The 21,653-nt window shown below is 40.2% G+C and overlaps 1 protein-coding gene across 2 annotated transcripts; it reads right to left on the bottom strand.

Moving 5' to 3' along the window:
• Nucleotides 1-2,324: 2,324 nt before the first annotated feature.
• Nucleotides 2,325-10,414, bottom strand: LOC110951130 (E3 ubiquitin/ISG15 ligase TRIM25-like). 2 transcript variants are annotated; one of them, XR_007944347.1, is made up of 8 exons: nucleotides 9,725-10,414; nucleotides 8,730-8,825; nucleotides 8,376-8,609; nucleotides 8,118-8,277; nucleotides 7,920-8,021; nucleotides 6,036-6,128; nucleotides 4,517-4,592; nucleotides 2,325-2,848 (listed from the first exon to the last, which is right to left on the bottom strand). XR_007944347.1 is itself a non-coding variant. In XM_022194056.2 (7 exons), exons 1-7 carry the CDS (start codon nucleotides 10,319-10,321, stop codon nucleotides 2,781-2,783), a joined length of 1,350 nt encoding a protein of 449 aa, XP_022049748.1. In that variant the 5' UTR covers nucleotides 10,322-10,413; the 3' UTR covers nucleotides 2,325-2,780. The 2 variants fall into 2 exon arrangements, 1 of the variants encoding a protein (XP_022049748.1); XM_022194056.2 differs by lacking the exon at nucleotides 4,517-4,592 and having other exon boundaries at nucleotides 9,725-10,413.
• Nucleotides 10,415-21,653: the final 11,239 nt, after the last annotated feature.

A 21,653-nucleotide genomic window follows, 5' to 3' on the forward strand; every position in this document is an offset into this window, starting at 1 on the left:
AACCAAGTACTGTATGTTTTTTTTACACTTTTCTGGTTTGTTAAAAAAAAGGACATGTAATACAAAAAATAAAAATAAATATCTTTTAAATTTTAGGGGTGCTGGGATTCAATTTGGGGGTGCTGAAGCACCCCCAAAAATGGGCTAGAAACGCCTATGGGCTACAGCATTTAGTTCCAACATATCTACAGCACACAGTCTGACCAATCAACTGTCTGGAGACTGAGATCGGTTGATCAAATGAGTCACGTCCCTTTCTGCTCTTACCTTACTCACTAAACTCAAGTGCCATGGAGGACTCGAGTAGTTGACGTTTCCTGCTGCAACCTTCTCTTTTTCAGCTTTCTTCCATGTCCGATCACTCCCGACCCAGTTTTGTTGATGTTTTTGACCCTTTTTCCCAGCTTTGACCAATCCAAGAACATGAAGTACATCATCGGCATCAGTGGTGTAACCAATGGAGGGAAAACCACCCTCACCAACCGCCTGATCAAGAATCTGTCCAACTGCTGCGTGGTCCATCAGGATGACTTCTTCAAGCCCCAAGATCAGACTGAAGTTGGTGAAGATGGCTTTAGGCAATACGATGTCATCACTGCTCTGGACATGGACACCATGATCTACGCGTGGCTGGAGAACCCGTGAAGTTTGAGAAGTCTCTTGGTGTTAATAATACCCTGGACACAGAGATTGTCCCGAAACCCGACCACAAGGAGGAGGAGGAGATTCACATCCTCATTGTCGAGGGCTTCCTGCTTTACACCTACAGGCCTTTGATCGACGTGCTAAACCAACGTTACTTTATTTCCATCCCATATGAAGAATGCAAAAAGAGACATATACTGTAGCTATACAGACATATAGCTATCGCACTAATTCAGGTTTGACATTATGATGTTCCGGACATTTGCTTTAATACATTTTCTCAGACTGGACCACTTTGGATTTTAGTTGAATACCCCTGCTCTACTGGATTGCAATTGTTTTTATTCCAACTTGTCATCAAGTTTGTAATAGGTCTCTAGGGATGTGTTTGAATTTTTGTTCTGAAAATCCGACCTCTCTGTCAGTTTTTTGTCATTCAAAAATTAGTGCTTGATTCATTCAACCAATAATGTTGTGGGCCGGTCTGGGCCAAAAATGCCAGAGCTGATTTTTTTGCCCCAGTCCACCCCTGACCAGAGCCTCCTGCCCAAGGGAAGTGGCTCGAAAAGTTTGTGTCCAGGGTGAGAAGGGTCGGCTGCAATCCGGCCTGCACGCCCCTGAGTCTTGGAGACGTACAGGTCCTGGAAAGATGGGAGGCTGCAGCCGATCATCTTCTCAGCAGAGCACACAATGCTCTGAAGTCTGTCTGTTCCTGGCAGTGGCCCCAGGGACCACACTGTGATGGATGAGATGAGGATGGACTTCATGATGGCGGTGTAGAACTTTGTATCGGACTGGGGCTTTCCTGAAGTCGATCCTCATCTCCACTGTCTTCTGAGCGTTGAGCTCCAGGTGGTACATATTGATTTAATGACCTAGTATATACAATAATATAATTTACGCTATTCTATTTTATATTGTATAATTTAATATCTGAATTTAAGTATAAAATATCTTTAGATACAGTCAATAAATAATGTGAGTTTGTGTCATAACATGAAAATCTAAGTGAAAGTGTGAATGTCCGGATGTTTATCTACTTGTCTTTGAGGTAGGGAGGGGATTTTTTTTTATTTTTTAATAAAAAATAAACAAGTTCTTACAAGGTCTTGGCATACAGGATTTGAGTTCTGATAGATCAAGTGGAACTGAGAGGAACAGGATGAAACAACAAGGGAATAAAAATGAATACCTTATTTGCCAATATAAAATCAAAATGGTCCCACACAGCGGAAACTTTGTTTTTCTTTCGGGCTCCATAATGGCTTGAAGCGAAGAATTGCTGCGATTCTTTTGGCAGAGACGCATCCCGTTGACAGACGCGATTCCTTATAAACAGTTTGCGCCTCAATGACGGGCGGAACAGCAGCTTTATCAGTCACGTGACTTTCTCAAAGCGATACGCGCCGCCTGACAGCTGCACAATGACTGGGGAGCGTGTAGGACGAAAAGGCGGACCGGATTTTCACAAACCTGCCGTTCTCTGCAGTAAAAATGCAAACTGGATTTCCCCAAAGGTTACATATTCCCATAACAGCGAACTGGAACTTGTTTTTTTTTTTGCCTGTGTGATATTTGGAGTGTGGAGTGAGAGCGTGTGAAGGGACTGAGCTGCGTGTGCCTCACGGCCAAAGTGTGAGAGTTGGCAGCCCTGTAAATAACCACCAACCCTGAGAAAGTCCAGTCATGTTGCTTTTTTTTTGATGCTTATAATTTATTAGATTTTCTTTTATCCAACAGTATATCCGTACATAGAACAGTCATGTTGCTTTTTAATGTCAGCATTTCACACATTACATTCTGTCTTCGAAGCAAATGATTGTTGACAGAGTTTTGGTTAAAAATGGAAAAAAAAAATTTATAAAATCCAATTTTCATAAAAACTAAAACTTGACTAAATGACAGTAACATACTGACACTTACTGAAGTAAGCTGTGGTGAGTCAGTCCTGCTGCCTAATACTTAATAATACTTAAAACATAAAGTGAATGCATTGTCTGTGTGGTCTTCAGTGGCACTTTGCTAGTGTTTTCCCGCCTGCACCGTAACCAGATTCAAGTAGCAGAAGATGAATTATTTTAAATGTCCACCCGTGAGTGGCAGTGTGGATTTGTGAACACATGTCCACCAGAAGTCTATTTCTTCCTGGGGTGAGCACGTCGCTGAAGGTGCCGCTGTCTGGATCCTGTGGAGAGTTTGGAGCCTGAGCAAAACACGAAGGGAATTAGAAGTCTTCAAAAACATGAAGGCAAGGACACGTACAAAGACAGCTCACATTTGGGTCAGTCTGTGTCATTTCAGACAGAGATGCTGCTCTGCTATCCCAGATTTAGTTTAGAGTTTACTTATTTGTTGTTTTGGACCAAAAACTAAGTTCTGTAAATATTTTTGCAGATTTTTTGGCATTTTCATATGTTCTCAGACATTTGAACTTTTGTATTGTCATCCTCAAAAACATCTTAATTGGGAAGCCGATTAATATCCAGGAAAGAAAAAAATCCTACAGCCAAATTTTTAACTACTTGCCCCTACAAGATGGGGGAAAAAAAACATGGTGTATATACAAGTGTATTAATATAGATGCATTGATATTTCCTACTAAAAATACAGTCATTAGTCAACATGTCAGCAACTTTTGAAGCCTCCAACAATTATACATATGAGGTGAACTACATAAACTGGTGGGGAGTTTAAGTATTGTAATTTCAAGTGGCTTCAATGTTGTCTTCATGGCAAAACTGAACAACATAAGAGGCTTATTTTGCCCTACCAAATGATCTGAAAGCATACAAAACATGAAATTCTCAAATTTCAGCCAAACTTTTTTTTTTTTTTTTAAACAGAACTTATTTTTAGGGTCCCACGTAACACATAAGTAAATACAATATGTAACTGAACAAAAGAAATATTTATCGAGATATTGACCAATTAAATGACTGCAGGGTGTCCTAAAGTCTGGACACAGGATGTCTCACTAATTATATGTTTTTTGTCTCCACAGATTAAACATGGCTTTGTCAAAAGAAGGAGTTAAACTCATATTCCTCAGTGGATGTGAAGGATGGACATATCAAAAGATAGCAGATGAATTTAATGCACATCATCTGAGGAGGGTTCCACCTGGCTTTTCCACAATGGCGAAGGTGGTTAGAAGGTGGATGTAAATTAGCCTCGTTGCTATAATCCAGTAGCCTAGCCGCGCTAGACAACCCACGGCAACGAATTTAATTCTCTGCCAGGGTGGGCCTAGTTACCCTCCATAAGGCTCGAGGTTGGATTCTCCTAAAACTGGCTGATGAATCACCATGAAGTGTAGAGTCAGAAGGCGGGCGTAACTAAGTGACGACAGAGGCGTGACGATTCTGACAGAAACAACCGGCGCACAATAAACAGTTATCTTTCGACTCGCCTTTGGCCACAGCCCTTAAAGATTTGAAGCTAAAATTCAACTTGAAAGATAAACAAAGGACGGCACTGAAGTGTTTCATTGAGAAGAAAGACGTATTTGGACTTATGCCGACGGGATTTGGCAAATCCTTAATATACCAGTTGGCTCCGCTGGTTGGGAAGCTAATGGGACTTAGCCACAATCCGGCGCTCTAGGAACTACGTCAGCCTATTCGTTGCGCTGATTGGTTGTATACCTACCCAATTGCTGCAGAGGGATTTGAAAGACAACCTTTTAGCCCGCCTCCCTCCCTGTCGAGCGTTCCTAGACCCTTGTGTCTTAAGAGCTGGGTCTAGCGCGGCTAGGCTAATAATCCAGCATATTTATGTCTACTGCTGCCTAAATAGACGTTCATAAATGTGCACTGTCCCTATCAAACAAATAAAAAAGTTTAATGGTTAAAATTCATCATAACCCCCAAACCTGATATGTCCATCCTTCACATCCACTGAGAAGAATCAGTTCAATTCTTTCTTCATTCAACAGAGCCATATTTAATCTGTGGATGTACAAAATACAGTTAATGAGATTTCCTGTGTCCAGACTTTAGAGACACCATGTATAATGTTTCTGAACATGTTGCCATGAAATAAAACCTATGCAAGCTTCATAGTTTTACATTACTGTAGAAAAAAACCCCTATTTTTTTTGCTCGGAATCGTAAAATCAGTATTCAAAAGATTTACACAGAGAAAAGCACAAACAAACCTGCTGTTGCAAAACAATACCCCCACCTATAGTTCAGTGACATACAGTACAACACTCTGGCTTAATCCTGTGGCCTCATTTGCTATCGCTACTTTTATTTAGGCAGAATATCTCAGTATTTATTCCACTGCTGCAGAAAATGTGCATTATCATTATAATGATAACATTTGTGGTATAATTTGCACCTGGTTTACTCTGATAATATACAGTCATGGAAAAAATAGAAAAGTAAAATAGACCAAAAAAATGGACCACTCTAGTTTTCTTGCATTTCTGGTTTATTTTAATGCCTACTACAACTAAAGGTGCATTTGTTTGGATAAATATAATGATAACAACAAAAACAGATCATAAGAGTTTCATTTTAGAGCTGATATCTAGCCATGCTCCCTGGTTTTCTGGATAATAACCAAAATCTTTTAACTTCTTACATCAATAGCTGTGGCACTGTACTGCCAAAAACTGTGCTTTTCGGAATTCCACGTTTTCTTTTCTAACCGCGCTGTCCTCTGCCTTTCATTGATGAAGGGCTTCTTCCCTGCCTTGTGTGACTTCAAATCAGCTTCAAGAAGTTGGTTTTGAACTGCCCTTGCCGAACAAGTCGCATTTCTTAACAGTGTCCACTCATTTTTAAGGTCCCTGGAGGCCTGATGATGATCCCTGACACAGGAATGGATGAGTACACGGTCATCTCATGGGGTAGAAAGATGTTTCCTGCTGCTACCAGCTAGCAATTTGGTAGTTCCATGTTCGGCTTGTTTTTTCTTGGTGTAACGAATGGCTGTCTTGGAGATTTTCAGTTTTTTCGCTACCTGTCTCTCACTCAGGCCAGTTTCCAGCAGTGCCAAGATGGCTGCCTTTGTGGCTTCACAAACTTCTTTTGCTTTAGGTTTTATGTCAGAGAACTTCTGAGTTGTGCTACGGCTTGAATGTAAACAGGAAACTGCTCTAGGTCTTTGCATGTGCAGCGCTGCTGATTACATGAAATGGCCTCATATACCCTGGGAATAGAATGAAGCTGAAGCATGCCAGATAGGACATAAAGTATTAATAAGTAATCAGCTGCGTTTTTTGTCACGTTCACTGTATTCTTCAGGTAACATACTTTTAGTGGTACCAGGCATTGAAATGAACAAGAAATTGAAGAAAACATGGGTGGTCTAATAGTTTTTTTCCGTGACTGTAGATTCTACATGTGTTAAATGCTGTATAAATACTATAATGGCTCCTTTACCAAATGGTGAGAAGGTAAACGCAGCAGGTCCTGAAGTGAGGAACGGGTTGAGGGGGCTCACAGGATTTTGGTCCAGACCAAGCGGAGGGATTACTATGAGAACAAAGAGAACAAGCACAGTTACTGCACAGTCTCAGCCGTCCAAACCACCACAGACAGCAGCACTTAGCAAACTGCTGTGACCAAACACGCTAATTACGACGTTTCTGCTACAAGGTAAATGGGCTTAGGATCTTCCAATTAGATGTTGTACAAAAAGAACGCAAATTAGGGACGTAAGTGTAATAACATACACAAAAAAACATTAGAAATAATATTAACCAGTATGATTTAAACTGATTTTTAGCTGCTCCTATTCAAATAAATGTTTCTGTGCATGTACGTACACGTGTTGTGCAACTGCAAAGTTCATCACATTATATTTAAGACTTTGTAAAACATTGTTATTGTCAGAGAAATTTAATACCCGTTTCACATTCACCACAAATAAAACAAGTAAAATATCAATGTAACCCAGTGAAGGCTTCAAATTCATCATCACATGCCTCCGTTTCTTGACATTTTAGAACATTGTGTCATTATTTCCCACCCGTATATAACAATAATGCCTGAAAATTTCACAAATTAACACATGAAAACACAACTAAAATTACCTTATGAAAAAAATCACCATAGCAAAATAAGTCTGAATCATTTTATATCATCTAACCTACTTCTCTAAGGATTGCTGAGATCTGCAGATGCTACTCTCAGGTCACAGTTTGAGGCAAAGGTTGATCAGGATTATCTGCTATTAGAAACTCCTCACTGTGGAACTCTTAGCCTGCTGAACTCTCACACAAGTTTCAATCTTCCTCAGATTTTTTCTTACATTTTTTCTCTCTGAGGAAATTTTAGGAAATGTTTCATATAAGTTTCATTTATATTTTTTAATCGTATAATTTAGGTTTTTTTTTTCTTTGCTTCCTCTTGTCTGGTTTTATGTCTTTGGTAAAACATTTTGTAACACTGCTGAGAACCCAGACAAATAATTAGTTAGTTAATCATAAAACATAATGGGTGAGGGGTCATTAATGATAATAATCATTAGTTTCTGGGGTTCTGTTAGGTCACTTTGCATAGCTTCAACTCACAGTTGGTACAGTCTGTACAACAGATTATCTGGACTCAAGTAAGAAAAAAACACTTGAACAGGAACATAGGTAGCATTGTGAGATTTAAACAGAGCCCTGATATACGAATTTAAAAAGTAAAAAAAATGGATCTTTAACGGTCTTTAATGTTTAAAATGCATTCATTTTCACACTGAGCTATTTAAAGTTACTTTGGGATTTTACTTCTCCGTTACATTAAAGGCCTCATGGAGCTTGTTGCTGTTGAAGCCTATCATTGTCAGGTAAATGTGTCTGTATTTCGTCTTGTACAGGAGTTTTAAATCTGCCGTTTGCTGGTAATATTACCTCCCTGATGCTGTAGCAATCCATATTTATGTCAACCAGGAATTGGTTTGCCAGAGGTGAAAAGGAGAGTAACCATAGCTACAGAGACAGAATAGGCTTCAGTAACTGGGGAGTATGATGGAGCAAACAGTGGAAAAACCTGGGAAGTGTCCAAGAAAGTCTGATGCTCCAGATAAAAAAGAAACTCATTGTTAAGAGAAAGAAATTCCAATCGAAAAGAGAAAGTGATCAGCAGCAAGGCATGTGTCATTAGCATGTCAATAGGGACTGTGTAATTGTTCTCTCTGCCAGAGGGGAGAGACTAACATTATAAGCATCTCTACCACCGGAAGTTTGGACGTGTTTAGATATTTGTATTAAAAGCTGTAAATGTGTGGCTGTCTTTTCCACGACATGATTTAAAGACAAACATAAGCAGACTCACATATCTGTGCTTGCATTTGTTGGGCTGACCCAGAGTCTCCAGACTGTGCTGTGTCGAGCTGAACCACAGGACTCTGGGGACTTACAATTACTACGTCTCTCACTACAAAGAGAAAACAGTGAAATCACATGAACAAAGTCGACGGCATAGTTTAGATCACATAGAAACACAAAATCAGATATGATGCTTTGTGTGTACCTCTTTCATAAATGCTGACAAACCCTCCCTGACAGACCTCCTGCAGCAGTCCCTTAAAATCTGACACAGCTGTCATCACCGGGCCGAAGGTGAGGTTGGGGTCAGCGGTGACTGAAGGTGAAGCCGACAGTACATCTGGAGCATGGAGGGACTGGCAGGTCTAAACACAGAAACCAGGAGGGAGAGGACTGACCATGTGCTATTGAGTCAGCATCCAGAGAGTCAGAAAAAAACTAAATATGTGTGAGAGGCCCTTACCTGAAGGAAATGCACAGGGTCATCACTGTTGGAAAGTTTGTCTAGTTCAGCCTCGTTCTTCTTCAGCTCAGCGATCTCCTTCTGGATCTTGTCCAGCAGCTGCTCAGCCTCACCAACGGCCGTCTTCTCCTGGGCTTTGATCAGCTCTCTCACCTCGAAACGCTTCACCTCTATCGACCGAATCAGTTCAGTAAAGACGGCGTCGCTCTCCTCAGCTGCTGCTCGAGCCGAACGCTGGAGGGAGACACAACGGCAGGAAAAGAGTAAAAAAAAAACACTGCTCCTTCTACAGAATGACTGTGAAGAGAAGAGGTTTTAGAATGTAGCGGTAAGAAAGTAGATATCAGCACTTACGATGAGAGAGAAAATGCCTTGTCTCAGCTCCTGCGCCTCCTTTTCTCGTTGCTGAATCCTCAGCAGGGAGCTCTGCTTCATGTCTTTGAGCTGCTTCTAAAGACAAACATTGGGTAGATGAGAAATTAAAGTCACTTTTACTGGATGGAAATAAAAGTTCAGTATTCAGTATTATTGAATGGATCACTGTGTGCTAGGTTTTGCAGATACTACTTGGGGTTTCTGTTATTGTTTCCTTCTTACACTACCATTCAATGCTTTTTATTTATTTGAATTAGTTTCTACATTGTAGATTTATACTGAAGAATAACATGTTTTTGTGTACAACAGAGTTTCATATGTATTCTTTTATAGCTTTGATGTCTTCAGTATTAATCTACAATGTAGAAAATAATTAGATGAAATCCACTGAATGAGAAGGTATATCCAAACTTTTGAATGGTAGTGTGCTTTGTCCGAGTGTAAATCACGTCAAACGACCGTTTGATAAGCAGAAAACGGCATCTAGATTAAATCAAAACAGATCTAGTTAACATTGTTTATGTTGAACATTGGACCAAATTAACATAGATACTCTAAAGACTATTTAAAGTCAGTCTTTGAGTAAATCAGTTACTCCTTTTTTTTCAGAAAACAGAACAAAAGAGTCATTTCAGTTTTTTCTTAATCTAAAATGCATTAGACCACATTAAACCTTTACCAATGTGCATACTATAAAAGTAACTAAAATATTTTCACAAATATGGTGCTTAAGGAAGTATTTAGGCAATGTGAGGTATTTAAACTTCTACTTCACAACAAATGATGTACTTCTTTTAATCCACTGCATTTGCCTCACAGCTTTATTTAATAGCCATCTTTCAAAATTCAGATTTTTGACACACAAAAAACACATAAACAGCACCAAGTTTCAATGTGTTGCTTGCTGATAGTTTTGCAGGACTCCAGAAATAAAAAACTTTCTGCTACATGTTACTAAATGCTGCTGACTTCACCTGTTTCTGCTGGATTTCTTCCTCCACCAGCACCGTGTCGTGGCCCTTGTGTTCGTCGGTCAGACACAGGTAGCAGATGCAGCGTCTGTCGCTGCGGCAGTACACCTCCAGCAGCTTGTCGTGTCGGGGGCAGATGTTGTCCTGGAGCCGCTTGGAGGCCGCCACCAGCTTGTGCTTCTTGAATGCGGCGGAGTCGTAGTGAGGCTGGAGGTGAAGGTCGCAGTAGGAGGCCAGACACACTAGACAGGAGCGGACAGCCTTGTTCTTCCTCCCGGTGCACACGTCGCACTCCACGTCACCGGCTTCGGCGAAACTTTGATTGGGAGGCGCTGCGGCCTCCTGGAGACCCGTCTTTTTAAACTTCTCCACCACGTCGGCTAGCATGGTGTTCCTGGCCAGCAGCGGCCTCGGGTTGAAGTTCTGGCGACACTGCGGGCAGACGAACGCTCCGAGGTAGTCGTCCTGGTCCCAGTAGTTCTGGATACACACCGAGCAGTAACTGTGTCCGCACGGGATGGTCACCGGGTCCCTCAGCACGTCCAGGCAGATGGAGCAGTTAAACTGGTCCCTGTCCAGGACCACGCCGGCTTGAGCCATCGTCCAAAATATGGCGAAAACACAGGAAAATGTCAGAAGCGCTCCACAGCAACTGCTGCTTTGTTTACAGGAAGAGAAGGACAGGGGCGTGCCTTATGTGACGTCACCAGTATCGACGGCAGAGCGGAGGGACATTTAACAATTAAATCATCTCTATTCAGTACATGTCAGGTCATATCAAGTGTTTAAGTATTTGTGTTTTGCTTGTCTTTTGTGCTATTGCTTATAGGTTGCATACACAGTGATTTAAGAAAATGAAAAAAAATCTAAGAAAACAGAAACACAAAATAATACATCTAAAACAAAGTTTGCTTATCTGAAATCCAGAGAATTCTTGGATTTGTTGAGTTTTCACATTTATTTTCAAGGTCAAGATCCAGTAAAATATATTACAAAGTTTGCTAATATTAATTGTTTTTTTAAAATTTTGCCATTGCTTCCATTAAGTTTTTTTTTTTAGTATTATACAAAGAAAATACATCATGGACTTGGTTAATAATTCATATTATATTAAAATATGTTATTATTAGTGTTAAAATAACATAATAGTATGTTAAAATATGTTGCATATTAGTAAAACACATTATAAAGTTTGCTAATAATAACTGTCTTCTATTTTCAAAATGAATTTTTTTTAAATGATATTAGAGAACAGGGTCTGATGGTAATAAACATTATATTTTATTATTGCATTATTTTTGTTTTATTATAACTGTAAAGCACTAGGGCTGGACCCGAATATCCAGAATATCCGAATATTCATTTGCTACGGCAGTATCCTGATATTAATTTGCCGCCCCCCTTCGGACGTTACCGGGCGGAAAGAATATGCGGCGTTACTGTCTTCCCTCCGCCTTCGGCCCACATCTGTACATATCGACTCATCTCGTCGTGTGATCACATAAACATACACACATATGTCTATAACATATACACATATGTCTATGTGATCACCTCCTCCTCCCCCCAGACGAAACTATTCGGAGCTTGTCTCGTCACTGTTGCCAACTCCTCAGTAAGGAAAGTCGCTGTTGGCTGTCCTAAAAGTCGCTAGAAGTCGCTAAATGACGTCATCTCCTAATCTGCATGTTTCTGAGTTTGCATGTAATTGTAATCAACGTTGCAGGAGAGAATAACATTGTGGAAGAGACCAAAAAGTGATTATAAAAGACCCCAATTTTCTTTTTTTTACGAGAGGCTAAATGCTGTGGTTTATTTTAGCATGTCAGTGAAGAAACATTTTCGTTTATATGGCTCCGTAAGTCTGGATGGGATCTGTAGTGACTTTGCGCATGCGTGATTCATCTGCCGTCTGGCCACGGAGCGATATGTCCTCTAATCAGACACTGGGACTGCTGCGGGGTTACTGGACTGACAGCCTGTGCTTTGAGACGGGGAGGAGCTCACAGCAGCACCTGCTGCTCGTTGAAAACAGTAACTGCAGAATGATCCCAGTTTTCCTGTCAGAGTCTCCAAAACGGCAGAAAAAGTCGCTAGATATGTGGCTAGTCGCTTTTGACAAAAAAAGTTGCTAGGAGCTTTGAAAAGTCGCTACATTTAGCGAGAAAGTCGCTAAGTTGGCAACACTGCATCTCTTCCCTGCGCCTTCGGCCCACTTCGGCTCATCCCGTCGTGTTCTTCGGCTCATCTCGGCTCCTCCATTCGTGTTTGTTACCACCACCCGAATGGGCGGGTGGCTGCCGACTCTGACGTCACGCTTCACTTCGTTGCATAAACACATGCTGAAGACCTGCTGTTTGGGAATTCTTCAGTTTAACTGAAGACAAAACGAAGGCAAAATTTGGACCCAGGAGACCAGACGAACGAATATTCGGATATTCGTCTTTAATAGGGCCCGAATATTCGGAGGCCAGAAACCACTATTCGGGCCAGCCCTATAAAGCACTTTGTGATTTTGTATCTGTGAAAAGAGATATCCAATGTAAAGGAATACAAATGGTTAGGATTGATAGTTTGGAGACTTGTAAGTTGCGGAGTGCAGGAAAAATAACTTCATCACTCATTGCAATGAGATATGTTTGTCACTTTTAACCCTCTTAACACTACTGTGCTTAAAAGGCATGCTTTCTCTGAAAAAAATCTCCAAAATACAAATGTTTTTTTAGAGCCACACACTGTAAAAATGGAAACAATGGTTCAGCTTTCCGACTGTTTGTAATAAATACCATCAGTTTTGTGTGGTTACATTGAGAAAAATATTGAAAAGAAGCTTAAAATTGTCAGATTTCATTGTAGTCACTTTATTTAATATGTCAAATTCAAAAATTCACCAAAAATAGTGATGAACGTTTAAAACAAACAAACAAAAGAGTCTCTGCTCTGCATGGCAACTGAGAAGCCATGACTGACTCAGGCCAGTTGTGAGCAACAACCATGTCACCAAAATGCAGACACTTTATGGGTGAACCTTTCAATTCAGTTTTAATAAATTGTATTTACAAGTTGAAATGTGTCATCTCAAGACACTTCAGTGAGAAAAGTAAAGAAAATTACAAAGAGAAATCCAACAAATCCAAAATTTCCTTTGGATTCCCGTCTGAGCAAGCACTTGGCGACAGTGGGGAGGTAAAACTCCCTTTTTCAGGAAGAACCCTCCGGCAGAACCAGGCTCAGACAGGGCGGCCATCTGCCTCGACCGGTTGGAGTGAGGGTAAAGGAGGGAGAGAGCAGGATATTATACAGAAAACAGATCAAAACACTAGAGAAAAATAAACAAACAATAAATAAAAAAAAAAAAAAGGGAACAATAAACCCAGCGAAGGTTACTAAGGTCAGGACCAGTGAGACTGAAATGTGACTGCAGGCCATTGGTGCTGCTCAGTCCATCACATCAGACACACACACACAGCAGCAGAACGTCTTCTTCATGCAAGACAAGATGCGTTGGAAGCAGTTTTTCTTCTTTTTCTCCTTGCTTTGCTCCTTCTTGCTGTCTTCAGTGTACTGATGGTTCTGCTCGACCTTCCTGAATTGATCATCCTTGCTGACGTTGCTGGTGTCATTGCTCTCACTGTCCTCAATGTCTTTAGCAGCTTTATAATCATCACTCTCCTCAATGTCCTCATACTCGCTGCTCTTCTTGTCCTCCCGGTCTTTGTCCTCATCAGGTAAGCCTGTCAGGTCAATTCTGTTTTCAGGCTCTGCAGGCTTAACCATGATGAACAGGCTGGTGGAGGGTTTAGGTTCATTGCTAAAAAAAGGAAACACACACTGTTGGGTTTACATCCGACAAGCAGAGAATGTAAACATGCAAATCAGCAAAAGTCCATATCAGAGTTTTGTCACTTGCTGGACTGTTAATATCTCACAACCTGTGTACAAAGTAAATAGAAGCACACTTACCAACTGCTGGTGGGGGAGCTGCTGCTGAGGTAGCTTTTGGTGATAAAAGGGTGGTTGAGGATACCACTGGGGGTGATTCTGTCCTTCTCATCCCACTGAAGCATCGCCTTCAACAGCTCGATGTACTCCCTCCTCTCATCAGCCTCTGCTGGGTTATCCGTCTCAGAATACACCTGGTGCAGAAAACATTTGGGAAGTACAACAGTGGTCAAGTCACCTTCAACCTAAAATATGAATACAATAAATGAACATCACTCTTCAGCAACTAGCTGCTGCTTCCTAAACTACCTACCGTTTTCATTTCATCCAGAGAGCGGAACGTGTGACATCTGGGGGTGCTGTACATGACAAAGAGCCCAAAATACTCTCTCGGAGTCTGAAAGAAGAAAACAATGATGCTTACTAAAGCCTTCATCTTATTGAGCGAGTAAAGGTCAGTGGTAAAATCACAGTAGGAGTATTGTACCTTCAGCCGCCACAAGCCACTACACTTTTTCTTCAAAAAGAATCGTGATCTCCGACCAGCCTCGATGAGATGTTGCGGCGGCAGACCCAGCAGACTGATCATTTGTCGGAGCTGCAGACAGAACACAACACCACGTTAGACCTGAAGCTAATCGTGTGACGGCTTCTAATGCGTTTCAGCTACATTAATTTACTCACTATCCAGTATTCTGACTCTGTTCCGAAGAGAGCAATACGAGCCACCATCCAGGCCATCATGCAGCCTAACGACCAAACGTCGATGGCCTCTGAATACGGCAGGCCCAGGATGATTTCTGGAGCTCTGAATGTGGAAAAAACATCAAATGAAGATGTGACACAGTAGACAGTAAGGAGACAGTGCTGATTTAAAGATTTCTCAATGGTGAAAACTTAACAGTATTATCATACCTAAATGCAGGTATTTGGAGTAGCTCTCCTGCTTTGGCTTCGGACGTGTACTTGGCCACACCAAAGTCAATGAGTTTGACCTTGAAGGGCTGCTTCACATGATCCACCATCACGATGTTGTCCATTTTCACGTCACCGTGGATTATGCCAGCACTTTTTGTCGTATTCAAAGCCACGGCCAGCTGTAAGAAAAAACAACAACATTTATCAGGAGTTGAAGAAATCTGTCACATGGCAATAAAAGTAGAGGTTGTAAAGGTTCCTGAACCACCGATGCTGGTTCTAGCACCACTGTAGGAGATAAATATAGGGAGACAATAGAAGGTCATACCTGTTGAATAACGGTACGGACGTGTTCCAGTGGCATTGGCTCTTTTAAGCCACGTACATAGTCCCACAGGGAGATGTCCAGTTTTTCCAACACCAGGAGCCGCGTACTTTTTACAAAGACTTCTCCCTTGTACTTGATGATGTTGGACTTGTCCGAGTTGTGGCACATGAGCTTTTCCAAGATTTCCGCCTGTGGAGACATAATATGTTTGCTGAGCCACATAGTCCAATCAGTTCTTCTCAACAACTATGAAGTACATTAGATGACCAGTGCCACTACTCAGAATCTTATAGTGGTACTGCCCTGGTTTTAAAAATGTCTTTTTGTGTCACTCTTCAGCTGAAATCAGTGTCCTACCTCACGGTCTAGATTGTTCCTTTCGGGCATCTTTATAGCCACATGCTCTTCAGTCTTGTCTTCCACACATTCCAGCACTGTTCCATAGCCTCCACGTCCCAGGTTTTTCACCAACGTGTAGCCTTTTGGGACTTTGGAACGCTGCGTTGTGGTACTCCCCTCAGAGGAAGGCGATGAGGATGAACTCTGAATGTTCATTTTTATGTCGTCACAGAAGACTGAAAGTGAAACAGACACAAAAGAGAACCATAATCTATGGATGTCTTGTTAAACCGTTGGTAATCTACCACACTGTTGTGATCTCAGTTTTTTTTATCAAATTTGCTAAATATTGAACCAATTATCACAAAGCAACAGCACTGAGTGTTACAATCTGTTCTGAATTGTGTTATAAGGCATATTGGACAGTATTGCAGTAAAATTACACGGATGCTTCCTCAGAAACTCCAAAGTGTTTACTTCATTAAACAGAAGAGTGGAGTTACTTACCTCACAAAAGTTTGCTTATCTGGATTTTGTTGAAATATGGATGTCTCTGAGGTTGGTTTTACTAAACTACTCAATAAACTAATAAATAACTCAGTAAAATAAAGTGAAATGGTGTCTCCACTCAGAGTTTTTGTCTTTGACATAAATTCTAGAATGCCTTTAAAAACAATTAGAAAGTCCTCGGCATTGTTTATTTTTGAAAATGTCATGTTAAATGATCAAACTGCCGTTGTTTTTCTCATCTATCTGCATTTAATCACCTATAATGACATGCTCTGACTAATGTTGTTATAAATTGCTGACGAATATTTTTGAATGTTTTCAGATTTTTATTTACAAATCAAGATATTTGAGATATTTCTTTAAAGTCTGTTTATCCACTTCCAGCACATTTTTTACATATTACAGTCATCTGAGGTAATGTTTAAATGACAATATCTCAAGAACTAATACAGATAAAACATGAATTTTTCACCGTCTTTTCTCGTTTCAACTACAGGACAAGTCGATGAAATAATCTCTGAAAACAGGTGACTTGAAATTTAAAAAATCATTGAAGTCATGAAAGTCTCATCTTTGAGCACACATTCCCCACAAAAAACGAGAATGTGCAATACAAAACAAAACATACAGAATCATTTTTTTAACATTAAACACTCGGTAAACAAAAATGAAAAAGAAAATGTGACGAATTTAAGTAACTGATTGAGCAGGTAAGACAAGTTGTACCACAAAAACTAAAGTATTGCTGGATAGTATAATATAATTTCCTTTTGGATTCCATGTTATAAGTTAGGAAACAGCGTGAACTATTACTATTATTACAGAGTTGTAGAAAAACAGATTTTAAAACTGCCTTCTGAATGTTTCCTCTGGTGTTTGCTTCATCAAACAGAACAGTGAAGTCACTTACCTCAAAAATGTTCACTTCTTTGGACTTTGTCGAAAGGTTGTTGCTGAATTTAATCTCGATGTCTTGCTAGCTTCGATATAGTCCTGTTGTCCTGCTGAAATCCGTAAGACACTGACTGTCCAGAACTGACTCTACACTGTGATGATTTAAATGTGGTTTGAATTCTAGAATGTCTATGATGATGCAATCAACAGTTAGAAGCTAGTTTTTTAGAGTTGAAACCTGCATATCTTGACAAGGGTACATCAGATCATGTTCAGACTTGGTAGGGGTATTGCTGGGGTCCTGAGGAAGTGCAGTGTGGAGTTTGCAGCAGATTGGATGAATGGTGGTGGCTTTTTCAATGCAATGAAAACAAGGTAGTCACATTCTGACAGCAGTCTCAGCACTACTTCGTTTAAACGTAAACAAATGCAATGGAGCAAATATGTAGTGTTGTTATTGCTAGAACTGTCATACTGAGTGAAAAAAGCACACTGTGGGTGGGTCTGGGTTTATGCAAAACGCTGAAACACTGGTGTAGTCTTTGGATACGAGGAATATGGCTTTCAAAAAAAAGTTTTCTTTCTTTTCTTCAACTTATGGTTAATTGAGCATTTGGATAAAATATGTTGTGGTAAATTGTGCCATCAATTATGTTGAAGTAAAATAGAAAATTTTATACCTCATATAATGTAAGATCTGTCTCCATTTGTTCATCTCAGGCCTGGTGGGCAGATCCTGTTCTGGTTCCATATCTAATGTACCTAATGTAATTATTTACCAATAATCATTTAACAAAAATGCATCATCCAGAGCTAACTTCATGCTACATCTTCAGCCTCATATAGTAGCTTACTGTATGATTATATAACACGTGGAATAATTTCAGGTCTCAATAATTGTACAGACATAAAACCATAAACATGAAAAATTTACTTTGAGCAGCAAACAATTGTTTTGTACACACTGAAAGAAAAACCTGGTTGGATTTGCATAAAAAAATACTGACAGCGCAAAACTATATTGTGTTTTGGTTTGAACACATTTTCAACCAATATCCCCTTAATTAATATCTGCTGTTTGAGCATCATTATTTCACATTGAAATCTTTAAGTCAAATCATGTTCTTTTTCATACTTCACCCATGTTATACATGCATGAAGCATTTCTTTTAAATATATTTATTTATGTCATCTTGTTGGTGTTTAATTTGTTTGTATCTATAATCAATGATCAAATTTCATATTCTATACATGATAGTTCTATTGATGCAACCTAAATGAAATTACTTTTGCTGAAGCTAAATTTGTGTTGACCTACAAAGCATTCAAAACAATTAAACAAATAAATAACAAACTGATTTAATATTTCTTTTTAGATCAAACAATTGTAAACATGGAAACTACAGAACCTGTTTTAACAGAGAAATATTTCATCTCATCAATGCATTTAATCTACAGAAATGAACTCCCTCCACATTCAACTTAAAGTGCACATGTGCATAACTGAGGCTTAAAAACATTCCTTTGGGTGCCTCAGATAACATGGTTAAAACCTTTAAAATGTCGATTTTGCGTCTCTTTGAAGACACGATGAACTGCAACCAAGTGTTCAGCCAGTTTGCTCCACAACTGTTAGGATTAGGATTACATTCAAACACAAGTAACTAAAGGAGCGACTTACAGCCACAAGAAAGAAACAAGGTCGCATATGTGACCAAAGACAGTCTGACCATCAACACTGACCTTGTCTTCTTTTTTCTTTTTTAAACACAGTTAAGTGAAACACTTGAACAACAATTGCATAAACCTATCAACAGCAACTTTTCTTTTAACCAAACAGTGCAAGACAACGTGAGGCCTAAAGACCAAACACTGAACACCACAAACCAGTATTCAAGTACCGTATTTTCCACACCATAAGGCGCAGTCTGGATTACGGGGTTTATTTCTGTACTCAAGCCAAATATAAGACGCACCGTATTATTGGACGCACGCTAAAACAAGGAAACGGAACGAAATAGTGAGTTTGGTTGAACTTTATTCTACTACGTATTTAAAAATACACTCACATTATTTTTTGATCAAGCTTTTGTCACACATCCATAAAAGTCCTCATCTTCCTTACCAAAAAGTAGTATATTCAAGTATATTTTGAGTATACTAAGAAATAAGAAAGTACTCTTATAGTAAACTTGAAGTTACTACTTATGTACTTATACAAGATATACTTTGCCAAGTTAATGTTAAGTATACTCTGAGTTTACAGAAAATTATATTAAAAGCATATTTGCATAGATCAGACCCAGCTGCCCATCTTTCAATAACACAGCACTGTTAAATCTTTTCTTTGGACGATCATAGATCTTACTGTGAAACATATGGAGATGACCTTCCAAATTCTTTCTGGAGCATGTAATGTGATGGAGGAATCATACCAGGAAGCATTATGTTGAGCATTTCAAGTAAATTAGTAACTGCTTCTCCCGATAAATTGTGTCGTAACAGAAAAGACATCAGCATCAGTAATGTTTCCCCTTTTGAAACTGTTGCACCTGGATACAAAGGCTTTTCAGCTTCTCCAGATTCTCCTCCGTCCTCTCCTCCTCCGTCCTCGGTGAGAATAGTTGTGCTCATAAGTTTACATACCCTGACAGAATTTTTGATTTAATCATGACATTTTTTCAGAGAATGGTAATGATAACGTTTTTTTTTTTTTTAAATCAATCATGTTCCTGGTTACACAACCATGTGGTTCTATATGGAGAATATGACAGAAAAATATACAACGTGAAAGGAAAACTTTAGGTTGATGCTGCTTGTGTAAAGACAGACACTTGGATGTTAAGAATGATGAGCCTGTGACCAATAATGACCGGAAGAGGAGTTAAAACCTACAGTGGGGCTAAAAGGTCTTTGGCAGTCAAAAAAATCTTCAAGTTCTCCCACTTAAGAAGATAAGAGTGGTCTGTAATTTTAATCACAGGTACACTTCAACTGTGAGAGACAGAATGTGAAAAAATCCAGGATATCACATTGTATGATATTAAACAATTTTACAGTAAAAATGTGCCAACAATATGTATTTGGCGCCTGCAAACAAGCAAAATTTTTGGCAGCCAAATACTTTGCATATGTGAAGTCTACTGAGAATGGAATTTCCGGAGCCCTTATCTGTATGTTAACTAGTTTTAACAAAGTCAAGGTAATCATTGACTGTTATTTTACAGTGTATGATTAAAGCAGAATATGACTCCTAAGGTTTATACACAATCACTTACCATGTTTTCAGCTGCTCTGCTGTCGGAGACCATTTCAGAATCTGACAGGTATTCTTCATTCTACAGGGGAAAAAAGATAAGATCAGTAACGACCATTTGATACCGTTGGAATTTAATTCACTCAAGATAAAACTTGGGTGAAGTATGAATTTACCGCTTTATAATCTGTAATAGAGTTTTCCTCATCTTCCCCATTTTCTTCATCTTCTGTGGTACTTTGGTCAAAATCATTGAAGGCCTACAATGTAATAACAAACAAAAGAATTACTTGAAGTTTAATGTAAAGAAATGATGCAATGCAGCATTTGTCCCCTATTCTTTGGAAGGATGAAGTGTCACAGTTCCGCTCCTCTGTCCTGTCTGTCTGGTTGTCTCCCGTCCGCTCCTCTGTCCTGTCTGTCTGGTTGTCTCCCGTCCGCTCCTCTGCCCTGTCTCTGTCTGGTTGTCTCCCGTCCGCTCCTCTGCCCTGTTTGTCTGGTTGTCTCCCATCCGCTCCTCTGCCCTGTCTTTCCCCTGCAGCTCGGTGCCTGAGTGGAGTCTAGCTTCTCAAGCTGACTCCACTCAGGCAATCAACTATCTCCATGGCTCCCCGACAGCTGACGATCATTCACTAACGACTCACCTCTGCAATAAGTACCGGCTCAGCCTTCCACTCCCTGCCAGAGTGTTAACCAAGAACCACGCAGTTCGGTTTGCTCTCCAGCCTTTATGCATTATCTGTTTGAGTTTCTACCCTGTTTTTCCTCACGTTTGTTTTCTCCTGCCTCCACGCAGCCAGCTGTCCGGGAACCCCTCTCCTGCCTGGAACCCCCTCTCCTGCCTGGAACCCCCTCTCCTGCCTGGAACCCCCACTCGAACCCCCACTCCTGCCTGGAACCCCCACTCCTGCCTGGAACCCCCACTCCTGCCTGGAACCCCCCGCTCATGCACTCTGGTTTCCCCATCCTGGCCATTGTTCATCCCCAACAATAAACCACTTGCATTCAGCCAGCCCTGGTAGTGTGGCTTTCTGCTTGGGTCCACCCGCTCGCCGTGACATGAAGCAAATGTGGAAATTAATGGCACGCAGCATTGGGAGGGAGCCTATTTAAAATGACAAAAAGTACTGATAGCAGAAAAATGGAATGACTTGTCTCAATAGGGGCCAACCAAAGTCTCTCTCATTTTCTCTATCTAAAGCGCGTTTTTCTTTTTCTTTAAGTTATTTTCCTTCCAAAGTGTTAACTATTTATTTCTTCAGTTTTTGGAACATTAGTCTAGACATTTTGCTCATGTTAAGCTGAATTTTATTCGTTTAATCTGGAGAACCGATTCAGAACCAGCATTTATTTTTCTGAATTTTGACAGTTTTTCATCAAACATCCGTTTTTCTTGGCTAAGATTGAAAGCCATCATTTTCTTAAATCAGGCGGCATTAAACCCGGCGCCATTCAGCTGTGACCTCCGTAGACCTGTTGGATCAGGTCCATTTGCATAGAATCGATAAATCCGCGGCAGGACATCCAAGCGTGACCATAACGATGACACACGGCTCCGAACCTGCAAGTCCAGACCGTTGTGCTGCTTCTCTGAAGGCCGCAAGTCCCAGCCCCATGACGGTTCACTTCAAAATCCAGCTGAGCTTGCTCTGATTCCATTCTATGGGTGATGTACTAACCGCTTGGTCAATTAATTCATTTAATCAGTTTATTCCTTTACAAATGATTAATTCTTAATTCAAATT

Source organism: Acanthochromis polyacanthus, chromosome 9, assembly GCF_021347895.1.
Source record: "Acanthochromis polyacanthus isolate Apoly-LR-REF ecotype Palm Island chromosome 9, KAUST_Apoly_ChrSc, whole genome shotgun sequence".
In the NCBI taxonomy this organism is placed as follows: domain Eukaryota; kingdom Metazoa; phylum Chordata; class Actinopteri; family Pomacentridae; genus Acanthochromis; species Acanthochromis polyacanthus.

Bases quoted from the DNA above. Each gene is read 5' to 3' on its own strand.
- LOC110951130 (XM_022194056.2), bottom strand. From the start codon at position 10,321: ATGGCTCAAGCCGGCGTGGTCCTGGACAGGGACCAGTTTAACTGCTCC. The intron at 8,826-9,724 runs GTGAAGTCAGCA...GTTTGTCTTTAG, and splicing joins AAGAAATCCAGCAGAAACAG to AAGCAGCTCAAAGACATGAA. The intron at 8,610-8,729 runs GTAAGTGCTGAT...GTCTCCCTCCAG, and splicing joins AAGGCATTTTCTCTCTCATC to CGTTCGGCTCGAGCAGCAGC.